A 23,337-nucleotide genomic window follows, 5' to 3' on the forward strand; every position below is an offset into this window, starting at 1 on the left:
CTATAGCTGTAGAATCAATCATATCATTATGTACTTAATTTGACTAATGTAAAGTGAGAACCTGTAGCAACTAATGAACATGACTTTAATATAGATATAATGGAGAGTAAGTGCTTTAAGTTACTTTCTTTTCCTTCCTCCAAAACCCTACTTCAAAACTTGAATACTTGTGCATCAATGATTACTACTTACAAAATGACAAGCTCAGGCCCTCACTTCCAGTTTCGATGATACATCAAGATGGAGCACAGATAAATCTAAGAGCTCCTAAAGTTATGACTGTTCAAATTTTGAAAGCTATCTCATTCCAGAAAACAGCATGCACACATGCTGCTCTAAGCTCCTCTGTGAGGTGCCCACTCAGTTCTATTTATGTACCTTTTGTGCCCCCCAGTGCTAGCTAATCCTATTTTAATAGCCTGTTATGCAAAAGACTTGCAAATGATAAATTAAGATATCCATGAGCACCAAATGTTTAAAGAATTGCAATTAGTTTCGAGTTAATACCCACAAAAATTAAAGGATTCTTTGTTTGTAACCTCATTGCAAACCAAGAAAGAAGTTCACAGGTAACGTTCTTTAGAGAACTCAAAGATATCTTCAGCTTCTGGGAAATGCTGTGTTTAGCAGTCTGTCTTTTATCCTTATGCTAAGTTTCAGTTTTAGAGTATCAGCGATAGCATGAGCATTCCCAGCCTCCTCAAAGTCGTTTATATGTTCAGGCTCTGTCACAGTATCTCACTGAATTCTCATTGAATAATCATTAAACTAAAAACAGCTTTCTTGCACTTTCTGAGATGCTTCTGTTAGATCTGTGCCTACTCTAAAATGGGAGTTTAACTCCTTGAGTGGTAATTTTGATGTAGGTAGCAGGTTCTGCTCTTCAAATTACAGCATGTTTCAGAATTTGTAAATACCAAAATCCCATTACTTACTGCAAAGTGATGTCAAAGTGACAAATGCTTGGAGTTCCTCCAGTCATATATTGCCAAAAAGCTTTGTAATTGGAAAATCTCAAGACCATCTGTTTATATCTTTCAGCTTCCTGGCATTTTATGTGAGCAGCTGAGAGGACTCTCTTTCTCTCTCATTTAAGACATGTAATTCTGCTGAATTTACACCCACGGATAAAATAGATAGCCTTTTCCTGCTTTCCGCAAATACAGCATAATTCTTTTGACCACAAAATCAATTGAACTGTAGCCTTCCATTAATTTGAATATCCCAGTGTGTGCTTCTTGGGGATATCTCATATTTGCACAGCACACAGGACTCAGCCTTTGAGTATGGGCCTGGGGGAAGAGAACATTCCAGCGGTATCCCCATGCACTTCAGTTATAGTTAACGTGTGTGCTCATGATGTTTTCTAGCTCTTCCCTTCCTGCATCCAGGCAGGGCGCTGAAGGTACCTCTGTTACTGTGCTGTTATATGTGTAATGTATTATATGTAAGTCAGGAATGTAATGCACAGAACAAACATTTTTAGTGCCTCTAGTTCTAGGCCCTGTACGTGATCCCAGACAACCCGCTGCTCGGACAGGCAGAAACTTTGTTTGGAAGAGGAAGTGTTTGGCTCTCACTTGTAGGCCATGGAAAGCAGGGCTTGGGGACAGAAGGAGGGCTGGCAGTCATGTTGGATCGCTTCCACCTAAATGCAGCTGGGAACAAATGTTGGTCACATTACCATGTAGAAGAGTTAAAATGCTGAGGTCTGTCATAAAATGAAGTCTAATAACGTTTCATCTGTCAGCCCGTGGCCATGCTCAGCAGTGTGATTTGCCCCACTTCTGTCATTGCCTCCTCTTCTGCCACGATGTCCTTTAGAAGATTGGACGGGGGGGTGGACTTGTGCTCCTGTAGCCCTAACCAGCATTACCTGCTTGCTCACTTGCAGGTTGGCAGGGCAGCTCCTGTTGCATGAGCTACCATTCTGGCCAGCTCATTCAGACGGCAGGTGCCTGCTTGGTGTCATTAGGGATGCTGGGTACCTCTTTCCCTGGCTGGTTAGGAAATGTTTTGCTCAGCTGAGTGGAAACCTCACTGACATTAACTCCATGCTCATTCTTACTGAAAAGATATGAAAAATTAGCAAAAAAAGGCCCAGCAACCCTCCATATAATTGAAGAACAGTCTCCCAGAAATACTGTTTCTAACCATCTTTTTTTTATCAGAACTGATGGAACATGGAAAGACTTCGACTGCAGAACATGTAGATCTTAACTTTCATGAAAGGTGGTAACTATTGTATCCAAATATTTGTTTCAATAAATATATTTTTCAATAAAGAAAAGAGCAGTTCATCCCAGCCAACAGCAATTAAGGAAACAAACAAACAACAAAAAAAACCCAGAAAACAGAACTCAGTCTGTTTTCACATCAGGTATCAATGTCCTGCTTAGGGGAACTAATTCTGCACCCATTGCCTTTGATACATCCCCCACTTCATGGGAAAACTTTCTAAATCTACTGGCATCATCTGCAGCTTCCTTTGGGTTCAGCAACATCCTGTCCACAACGCTGTAGCCTCCTAAAGCAGCAACTTTTCCAGAACTCTTCCTAGAAAGCATCCTGGGAGGAAACAGGCTGCAATCATTTGGGCAGTTTGTCTGCTATCCTAGAAAAGAGCAGCATTTCCAGTGCTACCCTTCCCTTTTTTGAACACCAGCACCACAATATTGCGATTTCTGTTTTCCCCTGTTCCTTCCCTGCATGCGTTTTCTGCCAGGCTTTTAAAATTGGAGCTGGTACTCCACTGGCTGATACATTTGCAACGATTCAGGAAAGGAATCTGAATGACAAAAAGGCAAGCGGAGTAAACACTTCATGGTTTTTGATTAGCTAATTGTTAAATTATGGTGTATATGCTTACAGTGCAGAATTAGAACAATGAAGCAAGCTGTGTTTTCAATCTAATTGATTACATTGTAACTTAATTTGTACTAAGAAGCTTGATAAATGAGATTAAATATTGCAGAGGAAAACACTGATTGCATGTCAAGCATGGGAGTATATTAGCATTCTGGCAATTTGTAGCAAATGCACACAGAGAGCAACTGAAATGATTTTTTCCTGAACTTCTTATTTTTTCTTTCCTTTTTTTTTTTTGCTTCATTACAGTATTACAAAATGTCTTAAATTATCTTTTTTTTTTGGCCTTCCTCTTTATTTTAGCTCATTTTTTCCGACTTCTTTATCTATGCCCTGTGCATTTTGCCTTTCTTGGCCACATCCCTCTTCTGAGTCCTTTCCCTTTGTTCTCTGGCATCCTATGAACTTAGTGCTTTTATCTATTCTCTGTGTCCCTTACCTGCAGCAACCCTCAAAAGATGACGCAACACAAGTCTTTAAGCAGAAATCCCTTTGGAGTTGGCCTCCTAACCTCAGGAGTTACATGTGTGATATGTTATCCATAACGTAGATTTCAGAATATATGATTGCTTTCTCCAAGTTTTTGTCCCTGTGCCGTGTTTTGCTGAACTCCTGGCTGTGTCAGTATTTATCTGTAAAAGCCACGTACCACACAATCACAGAATTGGAAGGTTGGAAGGGACCTCAAGGATCATGAAGTTCCAAACCCCCTACCACAGGCAGAGCCACCAACCTCCCCATTTAATACTAGACCAGGCTGCCCAAGGCCCCATCCAACCTGGCCTTGAACACCTCCAGGGACAGGGCATCCACAACCTCTCTGGGCAGCCTGTTCCAGCACCTCACCACTCTCTTGGTAAAGAACTTCCCCCTGACATCCAACCTAAATCTTCCCTCCCTCAACGTAAAACCATTTCCCCTTGTCCTGCTCTTACCTACCCTTTCAAAGAGTTGACTCCTCTCCTATCTGTAGGCTCCCAATAAGTACTGAAAGGTTGCAATGAGGTCACCCCACAGCCTTCTCTCCTCCTGGCTGAACAAGCCCAGTTTCCTCAGCCTGCCTTTGTAGGGGAGGTGCTCCAGCCCTATGATCATTTTGTGGCTCTCCTCTGGACCCTCTCCAACAGCCCCATGTCTTTCTTTATTGGGGGCCCCAGACCTGAACACAGTACTCCAGATGGGCCTCACAAGGGCAGAGTAGAGAGGGACGATGACCTCCCTGTCCCTGCTGGCCACCTCTCTTCTGATAGGTCCATCACTGAGGTTCAGGCGATAGTGTGACTCATATGGGTGCAGCCCTGTATCTTCCATCACCATTCAACTTTGCTGAATATCTATATGATGGTAGAATTCATTCAGGTTTTAACTAAGTTATTTTTTGTATGACAAATAATCTGTGTGTCTTGCAGTGAGTGTTCTGTATCGTGCATGCTTTTTCTACCTCCCTACATGTTGGCTGTTGTTTTAAGTCTGGGAGTCATTAATGAAGCTTTTATTTTTCTTAAGTCAAGCCAGACAATTGCATTTTCAAATGGCAGAGAGTAGCATCTCTGCAGTGCATCTCAATGAGTAAGACATGAGTCAGCACCGAGCCATCCACACATAACACTGATGTTATTTGAAGCTGGCGAGTAGTAGCTCAACTTTTAAGTTTGAAAATCTGTAACAAGTGGCTACTATACATTAGGTAACCTAATGGAGCAAACCACCAACAGGTGCAATGGAAATGCTAACTGCTTGTGTTGAAATACATTCATTTTTTAGAACAAAATGTGAATGGCTTTGACAATCTGTGCTTAAAAACAGTTTTTGAGATAGGAATTCCGTGCTGTGGGAACTTAGAACTGTACGGGTCCTCTTTCTGCATGCTGATTCTTGGCTCAACCTGCATGAGACAGTAAAAGAACAATTAACTTATTTCAGTTAATGTATCATTTTATGATAACTATGCAGACTTAAAGTTTACAGGGAAATATGTGTGCCAAACCCTGTACCTCTCATCTTTTTACTGTGCCTCTTTCTTACTCCCTGCTGGGCAGTGCTGCTGTCTCAAGTTTGCAACCAGCGCCCACTTTAGGCAGTGGCTGATCAGGTCTGTGGGTGACCCTGGCTGATTGTTCCCACTGTTGCTTGCAGAGGATGGTGGTGTGGGTGCCACCCTTCACAATCACTTCTCACACAATGTGCCCAGGCAGCCTTTAGAATGAGGGGGGTAGCAGGAGATGGAGAGATGAACGCATGGTTGCAGCTCAGCACATCCAGGCTGCTGTTTTGCTAGACTGGTTTCTGACAGTTCCACTTTGATGCTGACTGTATTTCCATTTATTACAGAAATCAAGCATCACAGGTTAAGTGGTGTGTTTTACAAGTGCCATCTTTACAGATCCTCCACCCCCTGCAAATCTGCTCCTATGCTTGTTGGGTCTAATTTGGCATCAAACAGTACTGATTTCACTGTTGACCTTACAGCCTTCATATTGAAGACACTTCATGTTGAAGAGCCTTTTGTTTTATTTCTCTGTATTAAACAGCACGCAGTCTTCCCACGTCCCTCTTCTGAAACAGCACTCCTTTTTCACAGTCCCTGAAGGTGAAGCATGTTTATCTTTGGATATGGGCATCAGGAGATAAGGACAGACTGCAGAAAGAGCTTTCTCTCCCTGCTCCATGTAGACAGCATGCACCACAGCACCTGAGCTGGTGCTTGGAGCAACACCTCTGCTGCAGGGAATAACTGAAATACCTCAAATGGGATTTCAGCAGCCCTAGAGGAGATGGTGACGGCTTCCTTTCAGAAATACTTGGAGTGGTTGAAGGGTGAGGAGGAGTAATTTAAAATGTGATCTGTGCTGATGAGGGGCAGAGTGAGTGGTTCTTTTGATATTTAAGCATTATTTCTGGAAAATGCTCTGTGGCCCAGTAAAGAAAAGGCTTTAAAAGATTTAGCTGCTTAATGCTGCTTATCTGCTGTTAGATCTTCACCAAATCTCCCGGAGAGATTCAGAGCAGCATCCGAGTGCACAGACCTTACTCAGTATCCAGTAGCTTCCCTTCCCTCACCTGGTGCTTGGGGACACGGGGATATGCAGCTCGCCGTACGTGTCATTGCCCCACCTAATGAGTAGCCATCACTTCTTCATAAAGGCCTAATGATCTTTCCACTTGTATGCTGAAAATGTTCAAACAGTTCTGACTAATAATCTGGAGAATGCTCTGTGCGCTCACCCAGCCAGCAGGAATTAACTGAAAATGCTTTAATGATGGTGTATTACTTGTAATTATTCTGTAGCTTTTATTCTGCCTTCACCTTCAGTGAGACGTGTTCTCTCAAAGGACGCTCACAGCAGTTCTTAAATCTTTCAGTAACGGCAGGAAGGCTGTTGGAAAGGGATCAAATCAGAGTGCATAATATGAATCAGAGCAGAAAAATGTGATAATAGATAATATATGATTTATAACATAAATTTCAATTATTGACATTCTATTATCTGAAATGTAAGCATGATATTAACTAACATTAAATGGAAGGATTCTAGAGCCAGGTAAACAAAGTCAATTCTGCATCTGCTATCCTCTGTTTCTAGGTTTAGAGTTTTTGTTATATTTCATCTTACTGAGATGAACAAAAACCAGTTTTCTTCCACTCTCAGTCATCTAATAAGGTGTTGGGTGTTGCTTTTGAAAAAAAAAAAAAAGTGATGATTAATTAAAGTTGTAGACTGCATATTTTTAAGATTTCTGAGGAGGTGAAAAGACACTTACGTCAGTAATGCATTCCTCTGAGAAGGTATAAATGTCTCCTGTTCAGACACCTATTTAGTTACCAGAGACTTGAGGCTACAGGGCTCTAAAAATAAATTCCTTGTCATATGGGTTGGTGAAGTGCTGAACCATAATTACGTGCAGACCCAGATGTTTATTTCTTACTCTGTACTTGTTTTCTTGATGGTTTTTGGAAGGTGGGAAGACACTTTATTTCTGACCATAAAAATGTCAGTTCCTATGTATTTTATTTTTTAAGCTTTTTTGATCCAGTCAGCCAAAATGTGGTCTTCGATTGCCTCACTAGAGCAATTGGTGGGGATAGTTAAGCATATGCCTTGTTGTTTGGAAGCAGCAGGGCTCAGATGACCAGGGGTCAAGCCTGGACTTCCCATGGGCCAGGCTGCTCTGCTGTGCCTCCAGGGCCTTGTCAGCCATGTCGCAACTCAAGACCAGCTTCAGGCAAGGGCTTCCTCCTCAGGTTTCCACCCATATCTGTTGCCAGACAGAAGCCTTGCCTGGGTAGCTCAGGTCTCAGATCCTACTTGCATATACTCTTATTTGGGATGCACATGGAAATGAGTGGATTTGGGGTCTAGTGACTCCTTTTCCTGCAGATATCCACCTGTGTGGAGAGGCTCCATGAGTACGTGCTGTTTTTCTCTCTGGAACTTCTGAGTGCAGGGCAGAGGCAGAGGGTCTTTGTGAGCAGACTGAAGGGCTCAAAGACTGTTATTATTTTCACTATATTTGAAATATATTTTATTTTAATAAATGCAACTCCAGTCATTATTCTGAAGATGTAGCATTTGTGTGCTTATTTTTAATGCTTGATAGGTTATATCATGTTATTTTGGTTTTCATCTATAAATAATGTATTAACTTATTTATTTTTTGCACTAGTTGAACATTTTTGTTTCAAGGATTTGACAGAATGCTATGATATTTTTAGAAACCCAGCAATCGCTTGAGATTGTAAATTCATTGGCACAGTGTTATCTTGGTTTTTGTTACATTGTCTGGCATAAGGAAGCTTGGACATTTGGGAATTCTAAGGTTGCTCAGTTTATAACCTGGTTACCAAGTACCTGCTTTAAACAACAGCTTAAGATGAGGGAAAAAAAATTGAATTGGACATAAACTAAGACATAGCAAAAATAGAATTTTTGTGCACTATTTAGAAATCTCATGAAAAAAAAAAAAAACAGGCACGGTGAAGGCAGCAACATGATTAATCCCTGGAATGTCAGTTCTCTTTAAATCCTTTAGACATAGGTGCTCCCAGTATCATAGTGGAGTCACAGAGTCATAGAATCACTAAGGTTGGAAAAGACCTCTAAGCTCATTTAGTCCAACCATCAGCCCATCCCCACCGTGCCCACTGACCACGTCCCTCAGTGCCACATCCACACGGTTACTGAACACCTCTAGGAATGGTGACTTCACCACCTCCATGGGCAGCCTGTGCCACTGCAGCACTACTCTTTCTGACAAGTTTTTCCTAATACTCAACCTGAACCTTCCTTGGTGCAACTTGAGGCTATTCCCTCTCATCTTTACAATTGTGGTGACAAGGTTCTCTGGATTATTTCCTGCTGTGGAAGTACCACAGAAACCTCACAAGAGAAGAAACACTTTAGAAGCTGTTACTCAAAACATTGGTATTTTGTTTGTTCATACAGACGCAGTTTCTGTCAAATCTTAGCAAATACAACAAAAAAGGGCATTGCAGAGGACTAAACAGCAATTTCCCTAGTGTTGGCACCAGTGCTGCAAGGGGAATCTGTGGTAGGGAATGCTCCACTTGCAGTCAACTATCAGCACACTAGCAGGCAGCAGGCAGGTCTCCAACAGGTCAGTGGGTTGAGTGGTGGCCTGTCATCCACCCTGTGGTTTCCCACATGGACTGGGGACATCAGCTTGCACCAACATCCATTGCAGCATCCAAATTCGCACTGTCTCTTCTCCCCCTGTGGGAGAAGTGGCTCTCCCTTCCCACTCATTCCACTCATGTCTTTTCTCTCTCTGCCTTCCCAGTCGCTGGGCCAGTCGCAGTGCCACCACACAGCGGAGAAAAGACCGCCTCCGGCAGCACTCAGAACACATCGGGCTGGACAATGACTTGAGGGAGGTAGGTGGCATCTGTGAGCGGCACGAGATGTTCATCCCCAAGGTAACGTTTGGGCAAAGGGACCCTTGCTGCTTCAGGCAATATTGTTGCTACCTCAAGGTTTGTGTAGGTCTCTTGCCATTTAAGTGCTGCTCATCACCAATGTTTGTATATGCTGTACAACTTCAAAGCACATAGCACAGATGATAAGCTTCTGTTCTTTTGGAATAAAACAGTCCCTTTGTCAGCAGGAAAATGGCCTACTTGCTGATATGGACCCCTGTTGTATAACTGCACATGGAGAGCAGAGCTCTGATGCCTGTCTCGGTGCAGCTGTGAGCTCTGCCCAGGGTAAAGGTCTCTGGAAAAGCCAAGTTATTGAATAAATGTCAGTGAGTGAGGCAGGACTCCTTTTCTTTTTTCAAGGATTTTTTTCTGTTTTTTTTTTTTTAGCCTTTACGTAGGTTACTGACAGGAGCAAGTCTATTTGAAAGGTTAAGACTTCAGGGTCCTTTTTGGGCCTGAAGCTTGGGAACTCCCACACATTTTGTAAATGTCAGTTGCATGCATGCATTTCTGTCCCATCTTTTCAGTTTCTTGTCATTCATTAAGTATTTTCTGCCATATTTTTCCACTGATACCCATGTGCTTCTTTCATATATCATTAGCAAAAATACAACATTCGTGCTGTTTTGCAGTAAGGCTTGCTGGATAATGCTGACCAGTGTTGGCATTTGCACTGTAAAACTCAAATAATGACTGACTCCTGAATCACAGCTTCCTCTGGTGTTTCATGGAAACACAGCAAAACAGCATTTGTGGATGTTTGTTGTCGTTTCTGCTAGGATGACTTTGCAAGTATATTTGAAACTTTGCCTTGTGAGCTTATCTCAGCAGAGCCTTTTAAGTACTTTGTCATGTATTTACTTTCTTCTTTTCGGCTGTGGATCATATGCATGCTTCTTTTGCTTTGTTTCTCTTTCTGGCTATTCTGCCATCGGGGCATCTGTCTCCTCTTAGCCCTCGGAGGAGCTTTTGCTTCGCCAGAACTCAATGGCCTTCTGGGAGTGGGACCAGGGGCCGCCCCCTCCTGCACGGCCTCCTAAAAAATCCTTCTCTGAATGCTGTCTGGTACGTTTTAGTTTTTCTTGTTGAAAGCTGCGCTTGAGGTAGTAGCGTAAGGAACCACTGTCTGTGCTGCATCCCAAACCTCTCCCTTTCTCGTAGAGTAGGATCACATCCCTGTAGTGCTTGGAAGTGTGGTTATAATCAGAAAAGTAGCTGGAAAACAGCTCTTGGCTTCCATGTTTGCCAACTCTCTGGCAAACATGACAGTTCTGAGACCGAAAGATGGGGATTTTGCTTTGCTTCCTTTTTTTCCCGTGTTGCTCAGCTGGCAATTCAGCTTAGGATGTCAAATCCAAAACGCATTGTTTTGACTGCTGAGTCTTCACATCCCAACATGGAGGAAGGTGGTGGTGTTGAACAGGCAGAGAGCATTCTGTTGGTCCTCTCATCCCATATTCATTCTTTTGTTGAACTCATGAAAGTTTATTTCTTTCCTTTTTTTGTTTAACAACAAGACATTCTATGAATAAAATGAGGTTATCTTTTTTTTTGTACTCTTCAGACTATAACCGCACTTTGCATTTTATTTATCCCTTTGCTCTTAGAAACACTAGATTTTCTATTTACATATTCCCTGTATTACTTTTTCACTGTTCTCACTGCTATTTTTTGCATTGAATTAGATGGAAGTCACTTGTGAGATTGCTTGCTGAACAACGTGCTTTCCTCAGCTGTGATTTTTATTGCAGTATAGTTTTTCAACTATTTCCAAGTCCTTACAGTATCAGTGGAACTGTAATTACTTAGCTGAGCACTTACTATTTAGTTGATCACAGCTTCTGTGATAGAACCCTACTTTCTTGTCCAACCTGTAAGACTGATGTGAAGTGGTTCTTGTCCTTTTGGGGGCAGAATGAATGGTCGCTGTCACCCACTGTCTCCCCGGAGAGGCAGCTTTAAGGTGATAAAGACATACATTTGGAAATTCACAGGTCTTGCACAAAAATTGAGCATTTCAACATCAGGCTTTGAGCACAATGTTTCAAGACTTTTATTTGACAACATCCTATTTTTTTATTAACAGAAACTATTGATAGTGTTCAGATGACCTTTTGATGAACTTCTCACTTGCACACCTAAATGTGGCCAACCTGATAGCATTGCTCAGTGTGTGGTCCTCTCACTGATGGTAGGGGGAGATGACACTTCCTGATGGCTTGGGTTTTTTGTTCAACAAGCAAACAAACGAACCCCAACTCCAGAGCAACAAGGCAGTGGAGCAAAAAGGTTTAAAAGTCTTTAATAGCTTGGATCTTATTTTAAGGAGCATGACATTTTTTGTCCATACTTCTCCATTACAACCCCCACAGTAAAAAGAAGAATGATGCTAAATGTCAGTTTTACTTAAAATGAGCTTCAGTTGTAATTAAGAAGTTAATTGAGAATAAAATCAAGTTTAATTTTTCCCACATGAACTATCCAAATGCAAAGTAATGGGATAAATTTTTCTCCTTGACTAGGTTCACTTCTGCTTCTTGAAATTTCTTTTCAAAGGCTTTCTTCCATTCGTGTACAGTCTAGTCAACAAATTAACCAAATGGCTTTTAATTTATTTATTAGTGAAGATCAAATAATAACAATAGAAAAACATTTTGCTTGGTACTTTGGCTTTGTTGCTGGATGAAGGTATCACGCTTTTATACACTCGGTGTGCCTAACTTTGTGCAAGTGGCTAACAGCACAGTTCACCAGACAACACTGATTGTTTCAGTTCTACACTGGAAAATATCTTGCTTTTCCTGTTGTCATAAAGGAGCATTTCACTTCTCCAGCCCAATACTTAAGCATCAGACAAATCATGTTGTTTTCACTAGATTGACGGTAGCTCATTCCTTTTCACCAGCATCTGCTTGCCTAGGATTAGGATGAGGAGAAACTCTCCGACTTGTAGTATCTAAAATTATTCTGTTTATTTTTAGAAATATATGCAGGAGGCGAGGAGTTTAGGAAAAAATTTGAGGCAGCCCAAACTCTCGGACCTCTCTCCGGCTGTGATTGCTCAGACCAATTCGAAATTTGTGGAAGGGTTGCTGAAGGAATGTCGCATGAAGGTACATCCTCCCCTCTCTCTCTCTGCTCTCTCATCCAGTTGCTTATGCTGAATGTAAATAGCATCTGCAGGTTGTATCCTGAAAGCCTTTCACAGCTGGAACAGTGTTGGTCTGTTGGTTTAACCGGCTGTTTACAAAGTGGATATTCCTTTGTGTTATATATTTTTCATCTGACTAAAAAAAAAGAAAAAAAAAATGTGTTATCACTCCTCTGTTTATGCTGTCAGAGTTGATGGGAAGAATAAAAAGGACAGGAAGGAGAATCAGGATGATCAGACATCTTAGGGAGGATTTCCTTTAATTGTTCGTATTTAAAGGTAGCCTAAACATAATGAGGTTGAGACCCTATGTCAAAAGGGATATGTTCAGCATGTGCAAATTGTGCATGTTATTTATGCAGAGCTAACATAGTATACCAGTTTCTAATATTAAAGAAGCTTTCATATCCATTGAAATATAATTTCTTTGTGTCAGTCACAGTTGGTGGTATAATGCATTACCTGAATTTTAAGCTTTGTTTCCCGTGACAAGAACAACAGCAGATATTAAATAAGACTGAAAATATATAGCTCTGTATTCTGTCTGATAGTAGCCAGTAATAAATCAGCAATGTAGGAATAGGACAACAGAAAAGGCGATAGAAACAGGGCAGTATGGATTAATAATGCAGATGTGTTATTTTAATTATTCTTTTTTAATTCGCAGTCTCTGTAAAAGAAATTTGAGGTTTCTCAAGCCAGGCCATTAGCAATGGTCTCTATATTGCCTACTGGAAGAATGTTTTAGTAAAGTGATTTGTAAATTCTGTCCCTTGGAAATAACGTTTTTATAAGCCTTTTAGATTTTTATTATTATTATTTTCTTTATTTCTTAGACTAAACGTATGCTGGTAGAGAAAATGGGCCACGAAGCAGTTGAGCTGGGACATGGAGAAGCCAATATTACAGGACTGGAGGAAAATACATTGATTGCTAGTCTCTGTGATCTGCTAGAAAGAATCTGGAGTCATGGTCTGCAGGTCAAGCAGGTTGGTAATTAGAAACTCAGGACTCTGTTTGTACAAGACTTCAGCAAATACTGAATGCCCCCTGTACCTTCTAAGCTGCTAGACATTTCAGCATAAAGATATCTGTGGGCTCAGTCTCGTTGGTTCATGTTTTCTGAGAGGGTTTATTTTGGCAAAACAGCTCTGGAAATTGCAGTGATATTGTCAAATAGATGTTTGGTTTCTTTTCTTTTGACCTTCAGAAGCTAAAGCCAAGAGAGAACAAACAAACAAGGTAGGTGATACGACTGCCAGCACAGTGTGACCATCCCATTCTCTTCCTTAGGCCTTATGGCCCAAAAGAAATGTAACAACTGTCACTGCTGAACTTGAAGCCCACTGAAATGCCATCCCATTATTTTATTGCATTCATTGGTATCTTTTCTACTGGCCATTTTATTTACAGCCTCTTCATTTTCAATTTTCAGGGGAAATCTGCTTTGTGGTCCCATTTACTTCAGTACCAGGAGAGAGAAGAAAAGCAAGAACATAGTGCAGAGTCCCCAGGTGAGTTCCCAGCAATTCACCCTCTGATGGATCCATCGCAGTGAGCGAACTCGGGCCTGTGAGGAAGAGTGCAACCACATGAAGTTCATATGAGATTTTCAGTGTATTTGCTTGCTAATACCAAATTTACATTTTGAGGCCTTTCATAATCATTATGAAGCTGTCTTGATGTCTGGACAAAATAGATTGATGTTGTTGGAGGGAAATGAGGATACTTAATACCTTCACTACCTCCATTCCCTATTATCCATCATTGAGTAAGATGTGAGAAGCGGTGCTTTTGTAGAAGATTATTACTGAAATAGCTGAAGCCATGGAGATACAGCTCAGACAGCTGACATTTTTCTTTTGCTGAGAATAATCTGTCTCTCAAATCACAGAGTGAGTAACTCCATGTTCAATATATCTTTGGTGGATGGTACAGTTCAGAAGCTGTGTAATTAATCTCCATCCACTAATCTAGGCACCTGGTTTATGCTTTGGCCTTTTACAATCACCAAATTACTTCAGTGTTGTGAGAGAAGATGGTTTTCTGATGACCTTGAGATCTCCCTGCCCCGTGGTTGCTGCAGCACATTGTAGTAAAGGTCTCTGAACTTCGTGGGTCATTTTCCAAGGACTGAAATCCTTCATGTCCTGCAGAGGGGAACTTCTATGATCAGTCCTTAAAGACACACTGATGGTTAAACTAGTCTCACTCACTAAGAGTTTTTAATAAGCTTCAATGAGTAATGCTCTAAGCAATCTGACTGGCAGGCACAAATTCCTGAGGGCAAAATGTTTCACCACAAAGCGGTTTGATTAGAGGAGCGGAGCACAGAAATGCATGGCATTCTTAACATCTAGTGTGCAACTGTAGCTTAATTTTATCACATCCTTCTCAGTAGAGAGTTTTCCATTAAAACATACTACTAATAAAAGCCATCACTGTATAGATTTCTGTTAATGTATTTCACATACAGTAAAAGGAAGCTTTTTATATCCCCAACTTCAGTGCTGGAGTTAGGAAGGAATAGCTAGTAAGTCTCTTTGCTTCTACATACTTTTCTAGGATAGTGTTAATGATAATGCACAGAGACATTGCAGTTGCCAGCAACTTAGGATTGCTTTCAGCTTCATATAAAACAAGCGCATTGCAGGCCGTTCCAATAACTTTCTATTAACTTCACATGTTTTCTCCACTGTAGTTGCTGTTGGAACAGAAAGACGGAAGTCTGATACAGGAATTACTTTGCCTACTTTGAGGGTTTCCCTGATTCAAGATATGAGGTACACAATTTGATTTTTCTAGATCATGATTTTAATTCTGTAGCATAACGTAGAGATCTTCACTAGCTTTGATTTTACAAAGGTTGAGTAGAATTAAACATTCTCTTCAGCCTGCATTCAAATTTAGAGTTACCTTTTTGATTTACAAAACTTTTGTGCGTGTTTTGAGTAAAAGACAATGGAAAATGCACAAGTTCTCCTGGGCTTCTGGTTTTGTCTTCTCCAGGGGAGAAGCAGTAGAGCTAGAGCTAATAACAGATGTGTTAAATTCTTCGGTACTCTATTTCTTTTTGTTTGTTGTAAATTATTGACCAACCAAGTACAGTTGATAGATGATGCAAGGGACAGACAAATTCTCTTGCAGTTGCTGAGCAATGTTCCTTCTTTTCAGTTAGCATTTTATGACAAATAGTAATAAATGCACCAAATTAAGACTGTGCCCAAGCATAGCAGGTGAGCTTGGAATGTGAACTAAGGGCAGTTACTCTATAGGAGACAACAGCCTGGCTATGGAAAGCTTATTGTGAAGCATTGTTTGAGATCCTGAAGGATTACAGAGTAAGAAGGATGGAGGCTGATGTGATAGCACCAGACAGTTGTTCTTGAGGGCATCTGCATGATCGAGCCACTGTTCTGCCACTTCACTTGCCACAACTGAGTGCTTCAGTCAGGTAGAAGTGCCATAGAAAAGAGGCCAGGAGTAGTGCTATAATGCTCATCTGTAAAGAGTTGCTAGCAATTTAAAGCGTGAGGAAACACGAGCATTGTTTCTTGTAATGCCTCATCCTTCTTCCATGTAAAGAGAAGGTACTTCCAGCAGCACTCACTGATGTGTGTGTTTTATCTTCCACGTACTTGCTGAGCTCACTGAAGAAAGTCCAGCACAAACCTGAGCTCTGCTCCTTGAATCCCAGAACTGTTTCCACTGCTTTTCAGAGAATCATAAAATCACAGAATGGCTTAGGTTGGAAGAGACCTTACAGATCATCCAGTTCCAACCCCTTGCCATGAGCAGGGATGCCCGTGTTTTCAGAGAAAATGTACAGAAGCAGAACACTGTGTTTTGAGTATCTTGAGCATTTGAGGTTGTACACAAACATATCTGGTCATACAGAATGCTAGATAGGTGGTGAGTTGAATTTGTAACGCAGAATCTCATGGCATGCTTTCTTCTGCTTGGAAAGAAATTTGTTTGCACACATGGGTTTATGCTGAAGTTAGAAGGATGGGTAATTGCTAAATTTCTGGAGCTGCAGTGCTAACTGAACGGATGGCTAGAGGATTTGCGTTGCCTTAAGCACAGCTTGTTTTTGATGGCTCATGCAAGATCATGTAAACAACTTAAACAGCAGGGCTGAATCACAGTCACACTTCTGAATGTGTGATGATGAGCCTATGCTACAGGTAATGCTATGTGTGTCCTCTGCCTCCCTCGCAAAACCATCCATCTCAGATGTGGTGCAGAAAATGCTCAAGGCATTTATTTTGCCTCTTGCTCGACCCCAGACTTTTGGCCCAGCTGGGCTCTGTTTACATCCACCAGGTCGTTCCCTGCGACCAGTGCTGTGGTCATGCCGTGCCTCCCCTCCTTGGGGAGTATCCAGCCAAGGGTGCACTGCACACACAGAGATGCTGTGTGACCTGCTGCAGCCACAACAGCCTGCACTGTCAAAGACCTTTGTGGCACCAGCTAATACAGCTCACTTCTGAACTGCAAGAGGATCGGGTGCATCATGCCATCCTCACTGGCATGGTGATGCTGAGCAGCTGTAAGCTTTTCTGGCAGCACAGCTACTTGCAGAGAGTTTGTCTCACTGTACCCCAGGCTTACATTTGGCAGGGAAAAGAGATTTTTCTTTGTTGCTAATGGGATTAAAAAGCAAGTTTCAACCTGGGGAGTTGCACTGAAATTGCTTTTCACAGAATCACAGAATCACAGAATTGTAGGGGTTGGAAGGGACCTCTAGAAATCATCGAGACCAACCCCCCTGCCAAAGCAGGTTCCCTACACCAGGCTCCCTACACCAGGTAACCAGGTTTTCAGTTGTCTGACAAGAAGAGTTTGTGCAGTGGTGAGCATACAGGGCTTACACTGAGGTCACTGATAAAAATAGAGCTGTTCTGACTCTCACCAGTGAGAATGAAATGAATCTGAGCTCCTGAATGTTCTGTTCTGTTACATTCTGCTTCTGCTGACACCAAGACTGATCACTGAATCTTTTTAATGTTTCTGCCAACCTGCATTTTTTCCCAAATGCACAGTTTATGCCAATCTGGTCTCAACCAGAAACAAGTAATGAAGAGGCATAGAGCATGCATGGAATACAGTTGAGTCCATCTGTATTTGAATCTACTCAAAGTAAAATAAATCAGCATTTCATATTAGATGTAATTTAAACCAAGCAAAAGGGGGGAGGGAGATGGTCTGTGCTTTGATCTTCCCATCTCAGAAGACAAGAAATGTCTAAAGAGAGCATCTCAGTGCTGTGTAGCTGAGTGGAGTGCACGTCCTGTCTCTGATGTGCCCAGCTGTCTGGGCTGCCAGCTCTAACACTGGCTGCCGTGCTCTGAGCCAAGAAGAGACTGTGTCACAGAAGGCTTTCCAGAGCCAGGAGCAAGGATCTCTGCGATGATTCAGCTATGAGGCATCACTGCTGAAAGAGAGAGGCTCGTGAGCTTGCTTACAAAGGGCAAGGACTTGTATGTGAGCGTACTGTGCCCTTCTAACTAACCTAGGTTTTACCACTGGCGAGCTCCCATTACTCCTATCAACCACATATTACTGAAGTGCGCATAGAGCACAGAGCAGCATCATGCAGACACCTCCACAGGGATTGCCAGTGCTGATCTGTTTTGAGAATTCAGGTAGGTTAGCCTAGCAGGGAACATCACCAGGTGCTGCTGATCTATGTCTGGTATCCACCTCACTTGTTCAGAGCAAACACGCATTTATGGACAGCACTAAGTTGTATATTGCAGATTTGCTCCCAAAGCCCTTTTCCTGTCACATTAGAAGCTCTATAAACAAGGGAGTGGTTTTCTCCAATAATGCAGGGTCTAAATATAAAGCAGAGATAAAACAGATGGGAAAAAAAACACAAGACAGTGAGACTGGACTAGTCAACACTGAAAGCATCAGTCACATCATGACTTCGTTAGATTTTCTTTGGAGTAAATATTGCCACACTTCCTAACATTCAGCAATGCATGGGAGGCAATAAAGGATGATGGCAACAAAGACTCAGATGATGGTACGTGGAGCGTGGCACAAAGGTTGGGAGGGCTGAATTGCACTTAACATGCAAGCTGCGTGTAAATTAAGAAACTGCAACCCTTTCTTTCCCCTGTTGGGAACTGTTACTCATTTTTCTTGCTATGTATTTAACTAAGCGTGGGGTTTTTGGAAGCAGCTTCAATCTACCATGACAGTTCTCTTCCTCTTCTAAAGCTCCTTGTGTTCTCAAATCGGAGTTTCTGGCATTCTCCAACCTGAAATATGGGAAGTTTAAAAAAAGAAAGGCAAATCCGTAGAAAAAAAGCCCCAGTGGCACAGTTCTGCTTTCCTACAAACTAAGCGTGTGGCATGCAGATTACAACACGAGGGCCTTGTATGTCCCTGAAAAGGTGATTCTGCCTGTTTTTCTAATCCTCTTTTTCCTTGGATTTCCCATTTGGTTTGTTAGAGCCTTCAGACTAAGCTGTGGTTTGGAGAAACTCTAAGATATGACTGTCCTCTGCCCTCGCAGACAACATACCCATTTGTGTCAGTACCTACTGTAACATAAGTGGGTCTCAGAGGTGGATGACGGTTGTTTGTGCTGAGTTGGATTTTTCTTTCCTTTTTAAATTGGGAGCAGCGTCTGCAGAGACATTTACCTCAGGCAGTGCAGGGATGTGCAGCTCCACCCCTGCTCATCTTGGCTAAGCAGGTGTTGGGACACAGAGCAGCTGGTGTAGGGCACTAGCAATGAACTTGTTGTGCGCAGGAGGTCCTGCGGTTGTTCCCAGGTCAGCCAGGGTCTGCTGGGTGTCTCAGTGCCATGCTGTGTGGTGCAGGGCTCTGCAGGACCATTCCTCTATAAATGATTTTCATATAGGTTTTTATACCTAGCAGTAACCTCACAATCATCTGTTGTACTTGTCACATGCAGGGATAGGATGGGATTTGGTTCTGTTTGTCTTGCAGCATTTAAATCAAGAAACATTTTCCAGTCCAGCTGCTGCATCACACTGGATGCTACTACTTGAAACATGTAGGGTTTTTATGATTCATCTATTATTGTTGTTATTATTACTATATCATTCATTAGTATTTATTTTCCCACCCATTATTTTCAGACATGTTCAGAACATGAGTGAGATAAAGACTGATGTGGGGCGAGCCCGAGCCTGGATAAGGCTTTCTCTGGAGAAGAAGCTTTTGTCTCAGCACCTGAAGCAGCTGCTTTCCAACCAGCCACTTGCCAAGTAAGTTGGCTTTTATTCTCCCAACTTTCTTGCCATATCTTCCTCACTGGTAAGCTGAGGGACCATGCAGACTCAGTGCACAGCCTGGTGCCTTGTCTGGATTTGCTGGTTTCCAGACAGAAGGGACTGAAGGGCTGTGGAAGAGGTTCTGCCCATCCAGCAGGGCAGGAGTCAGCTTCTCTGCATAGTAAACTAATATTCAGTAAAAGAGGTTTGATTTAGGATTGGTGCATTGAACCAAGCCACTTCACAGCCTTACAGTCCTACAATCTTGTGCAAGTGAAGCTGCAGCCTTTTTTTTACAGCGGTGCTGTGTTATGACTCCAGCAGGCACACATCCCAACTGCAGCAGGACTGGGCTGGAGGCCAGCCCTCCCAGCCACACAGCACTCCCAGCTCTGTCTCCTTTTGCAAGCACAGGCACTGCCTGCTCTCTGACTTTGTTTGCGCTAAGCAATCTATCAAAAAAAAAAAAATCTTATGTAAGGAAAATGTCCAAACTACTGCATGCAGTTCTTAGCAGAACTGGTGCTGTGATGAGATGCATGCTTGATTATGCTGGGAGCTAACAAATACTGCAATCTTCCAATGAGTGAACAGCTAAAGATGAGCTGCATGCCTCAATTGAGCTGGACCAGGTTAATTACTGGCAGGCTTTTGCACTGCTGTGGGCAACCAGTGTTGTGCGCTGAGTTTGCAGACCTGGAAGGATGGCAGCAAGGTTGCTGCTTGGTTCTAGATGGTCTGGTGCCTTCTGTTTTGGTTTCATCTGTTGGAGTATGAAGCAGAAGGAAGATTAAGTTATTAGTCATGGCTATTCAGTTCTGGGAAGATACATCCCATGGAAGATAACCGTGGGAAAGCTGAAAGAGCCTTAAATGGGGCTGCTGTGTGTAGGCTCAGGTTGTGGGCAGCGCTAGTTTACATCTGCACTTTGCAGCAAAACCAAAACTGACCCTTCAATGAGATGAGCTCTGTAGCCCTGCTACAGCACCATGGGAGCTCAGAGTGGTCTGAAAACACATGTAGCACAGAGGGTAAGTGATCTCTCCGGTTTTCTGGCAACTTGCATGAACTGGGGAATCTCGCTTTTCACACCTGCTGTGTAGATCAACTCTTCTTTTGGTACTTTTTCAACAAGACAGTAATGCAATTTTTTCTACCAGGAAACTTTACAAGCGTTATGCTTTCCTGCGCTGCGAGGAAGAACGGGAGCAGTTTCTGTATCACCTTCTCTCACTCAACGCTGTGGATTACTTTTGCTTCACAAGTGTCTTCACCACAATTGGTGAGTTCGGGAATCAATTATTTTACTCCTGAATAAAAATTTCTCGCTGTTGGGATTTGTGAGAGGAGACCTTACTGCGGTCTACCAATACTTGAAGGGAGTTTGTAAGCAGGAAGGGGCTGACTTGTTACACAGTCTGATAGTGATAGGACAAGGGGGAATGGTTTTTAATTAAGAGGGGAGATTCAGGTTAGATGTCAGGAAGAAATTCTTTACCCAGAGGGCAGTGAGGTGTTGGCACAGCTGCCCAGAGAAGCTGTGGTGCCCCATCTCTGGAAGGACTCAGGGCCAGGCTGGATGGAGCCCTGGGCAGCCTGAGCTGCTGGGTGGCAGCCCTGCCCATGGCAGGGGGTTGGGGCTGGGTGGGCTTTGAGGTGCCTTCCAACCCAAACCGTTCTGTGACTCTGCGTTACTGTTGCCACTGTGTGAGGAATTGAGCTCTTATCTTGAGCCCTTGGCTGTTGCTGCCAGCTCATAGATGCTGGGTGTTGCTGTGGGAAACCAGCTGGAGAGCAAGGCTGTGTGGGAGTGTGCAGGATAAGAGCATCCTCACAAAGGAGGATAATCAGCAAATTGTACTGCAGCACCTGGTTTTCTTCTCTGCATTGTGTAGCCTCTTTAATCTTGCCTCCCCGACAAGCCCTCTACATCCCAATGCTTCTCTCTGCCATTCCCTAAAAGCACACCCAGCACTCTCCGCAGGCTGACAGAGACACAGAGGTCTCGGAGGAGGAGACGCGAGGCGCTCTGTGCTCCGCCGTATGGCATAAATCTCTCCCTCTCTCCTTATACGCCTCGAAGATTCCCCCTCCCTTCCTTTCCTCTAAGAACAAGAGCAGACATTGGATGTGAGTCCTCACACCCGCCTCAGGCTGGCGGCTCAGCGCGGCCCTGCAGCACCCCCGCGCGGCACCAGCCGGCCCCGGCACTGCTGGGACGTGAGGCGGGAGCTGACCTTCAAGGGAAGGGAAGGGCATGCTTTGCTCCATGGGTCGCATTTACCACAGGGGGAGTAAAAGCCAACGCTGATGTTTCCTTCCTCTCTGTTCGCAGTGATCCCTTACAGGGCAGTGATAATCCCCATCAAAAAACTGAGCAATGCAATAACCACGTCCAACCCGTGGATTTGTGTTTCGGGAGAGCTAGGAGACACGGGCGTCATGCAGATTCCTAAAAACCTCCTAGAAATGACATTTGAGGTGAGCGCACTCTCTTTCCGTTTTGCTTTTCAAACACGCTTCCACACAAACATTAGCTTGCTGAGGATTTATTGTCTTGAGAACAGAACATTTCAGATTCTGTCCAGGTTCTCAAGGTAGCTGGAAACTCAAAACTGGGAGCATAGTGTGCTCCTCACCCACACTGTGCTCAGTGAAAGTTCCCCTCAAGCACATACTACCTTTTAATCACAGGCTGCGCTGCTGCCCCTGTCCCAGCCCAGAGCTCCACTCCTCACCCTGTCACTCTGTTGCCATATCTCATTCCCTTCCAAGTTTTGCCAGGTATCCAAATTTTCTTTTTCCCGGTTCACTTACAACTTTTCATTTCCCTTTTAGTTTCTTTCCCTTCTTTCAGTCTGTCTTCCTACTTAACACCACACTGGTCCCTTCCAGCGTCTGGCTAGTCCCAAATTTCCACTCCTGCTGCAACTCCTTGTCTAATAATACTACATCCCTTCCAACCAGGCAGTCTGGCCACTGTGCTCTTCAATTTCCCAGCTTCAGGTGCTACCACAACCAAACTGTAGAGCTGCCATTCTCCCTGGGCTCTTTTCTCAGTGCTTAATGTATTTACTTCTTTGCATTTGACTTGCTTATGCTTCCCTCTGCCTTCTCACACACCATGTAGCATAGGTTGGCTTGGTGCCACCCCAAAGCAGCTTCTGGCTGCAGGAAAAGCTCAGTCAGGCACCTGTAGCTCCAGGCTGTACCATATCCAGTAAGCAGTGATTAGGTAGGAAAATCTGCTAAAGTTGCATCCTTTGAGCATGTGCAGACTGATCTTAAGCAGCAATGGTAAAAAATCAAAAACATGACAAACCAAAAACTCTTACTCAAATAAAAAGTGAATTTTAACATAATTATTTTCCAGATACAGTGCCTGGCTTATTAAAACACTAATATTTTGTTGTAAAGTTCTCCACATTTCTAACAAGCAGAATGACAGGCTATACTAATACTCTTCCGGAATACTCTTTTGGTTGAAGGTTTTGTAAGAAACAGCAACTTGGGTAGCCATACGCTATGGAAAACATCAGCCCAGTCTGCTTGTTTGGCAGTAACAACAAAAACCAAGGTCTTGTAAGGGAAGTGTTTAGGTAACGTTAATAGACGTTGCAGCCAGCCCCACCTACAATTACATACTGTGCTGGAATTTGCAGTCCTTTTTTCCTCGTTCTGCCTCATGAGGATGATTTTTGTCTTGCTCAGCAATGAGCAAGCTGACTTTTGAAAATAAGGAAGGATTTAGAGACTGTGTCAGAGTGTGGGGTGGTTCCTTTTAAACAAAGATCAGTATGCTCAAAATGCAGCTTTGAGAAGCTGTTTCTTCTGAAGGTCTGTTTCTTCCACAGAAGCACACCTCTGTATCAGTTTAGTTCAGATGTTTGCAATCAACACTTCTCAGAATTACTCCGAGTGAGTTTTCACAACAAAGAATGTAGTGTCTTCATAACTTTTTAACAGTTCTTATTTCACAGTATTTATTTTCTCCTGTTTTACAGTAAAACAGATTATTCTGCTTTTCAAAATGTTCTGCCTGTTTGGTTGAAAATGCTTGCTGTGTAAATCAATGGAAATTGAAGAAAAGCATACATTTGGTACCATATGTGTGCATGTGTGTG

At 42.8% G+C, this 23,337-nt stretch overlaps 1 protein-coding gene across 1 annotated transcript in view; it reads left to right on the forward strand.

Annotated features, from left to right (window-relative positions):
* The window catches only part of LOC100541957 (DENN domain-containing protein 5B), a 79,096-nt gene extending 57,267 nt beyond the window's left edge, over positions 1-21,829 (forward strand). Inside the window, exons 11-18 of the mRNA XM_031553441.1 lie at positions 8,668-8,761; positions 11,788-11,919; positions 12,794-12,946; positions 13,393-13,471; positions 14,659-14,740; positions 19,079-19,207; positions 20,374-20,495; positions 21,549-21,829. Coding sequence (XP_031409301.1) covers positions 8,668-8,761; positions 11,788-11,919; positions 12,794-12,946; positions 13,393-13,471; positions 14,659-14,740; positions 19,079-19,207; positions 20,374-20,495; positions 21,549-21,814 — 1,057 coding nt within the window. The 3' untranslated portion in view covers positions 21,815-21,829. The remainder of the gene's footprint in view (positions 1-8,667; positions 8,762-11,787; positions 11,920-12,793; positions 12,947-13,392; positions 13,472-14,658; positions 14,741-19,078; positions 19,208-20,373; positions 20,496-21,548) is intronic.
* Positions 21,830-23,337: the final 1,508 nt, after the last annotated feature.

The sequence above is a fragment of the Meleagris gallopavo genome, chromosome 1, assembly GCF_000146605.3.
Source record: "Meleagris gallopavo isolate NT-WF06-2002-E0010 breed Aviagen turkey brand Nicholas breeding stock chromosome 1, Turkey_5.1, whole genome shotgun sequence".
Lineage (NCBI taxonomy): Eukaryota > Metazoa > Chordata > Aves > Galliformes > Phasianidae > Meleagris > Meleagris gallopavo.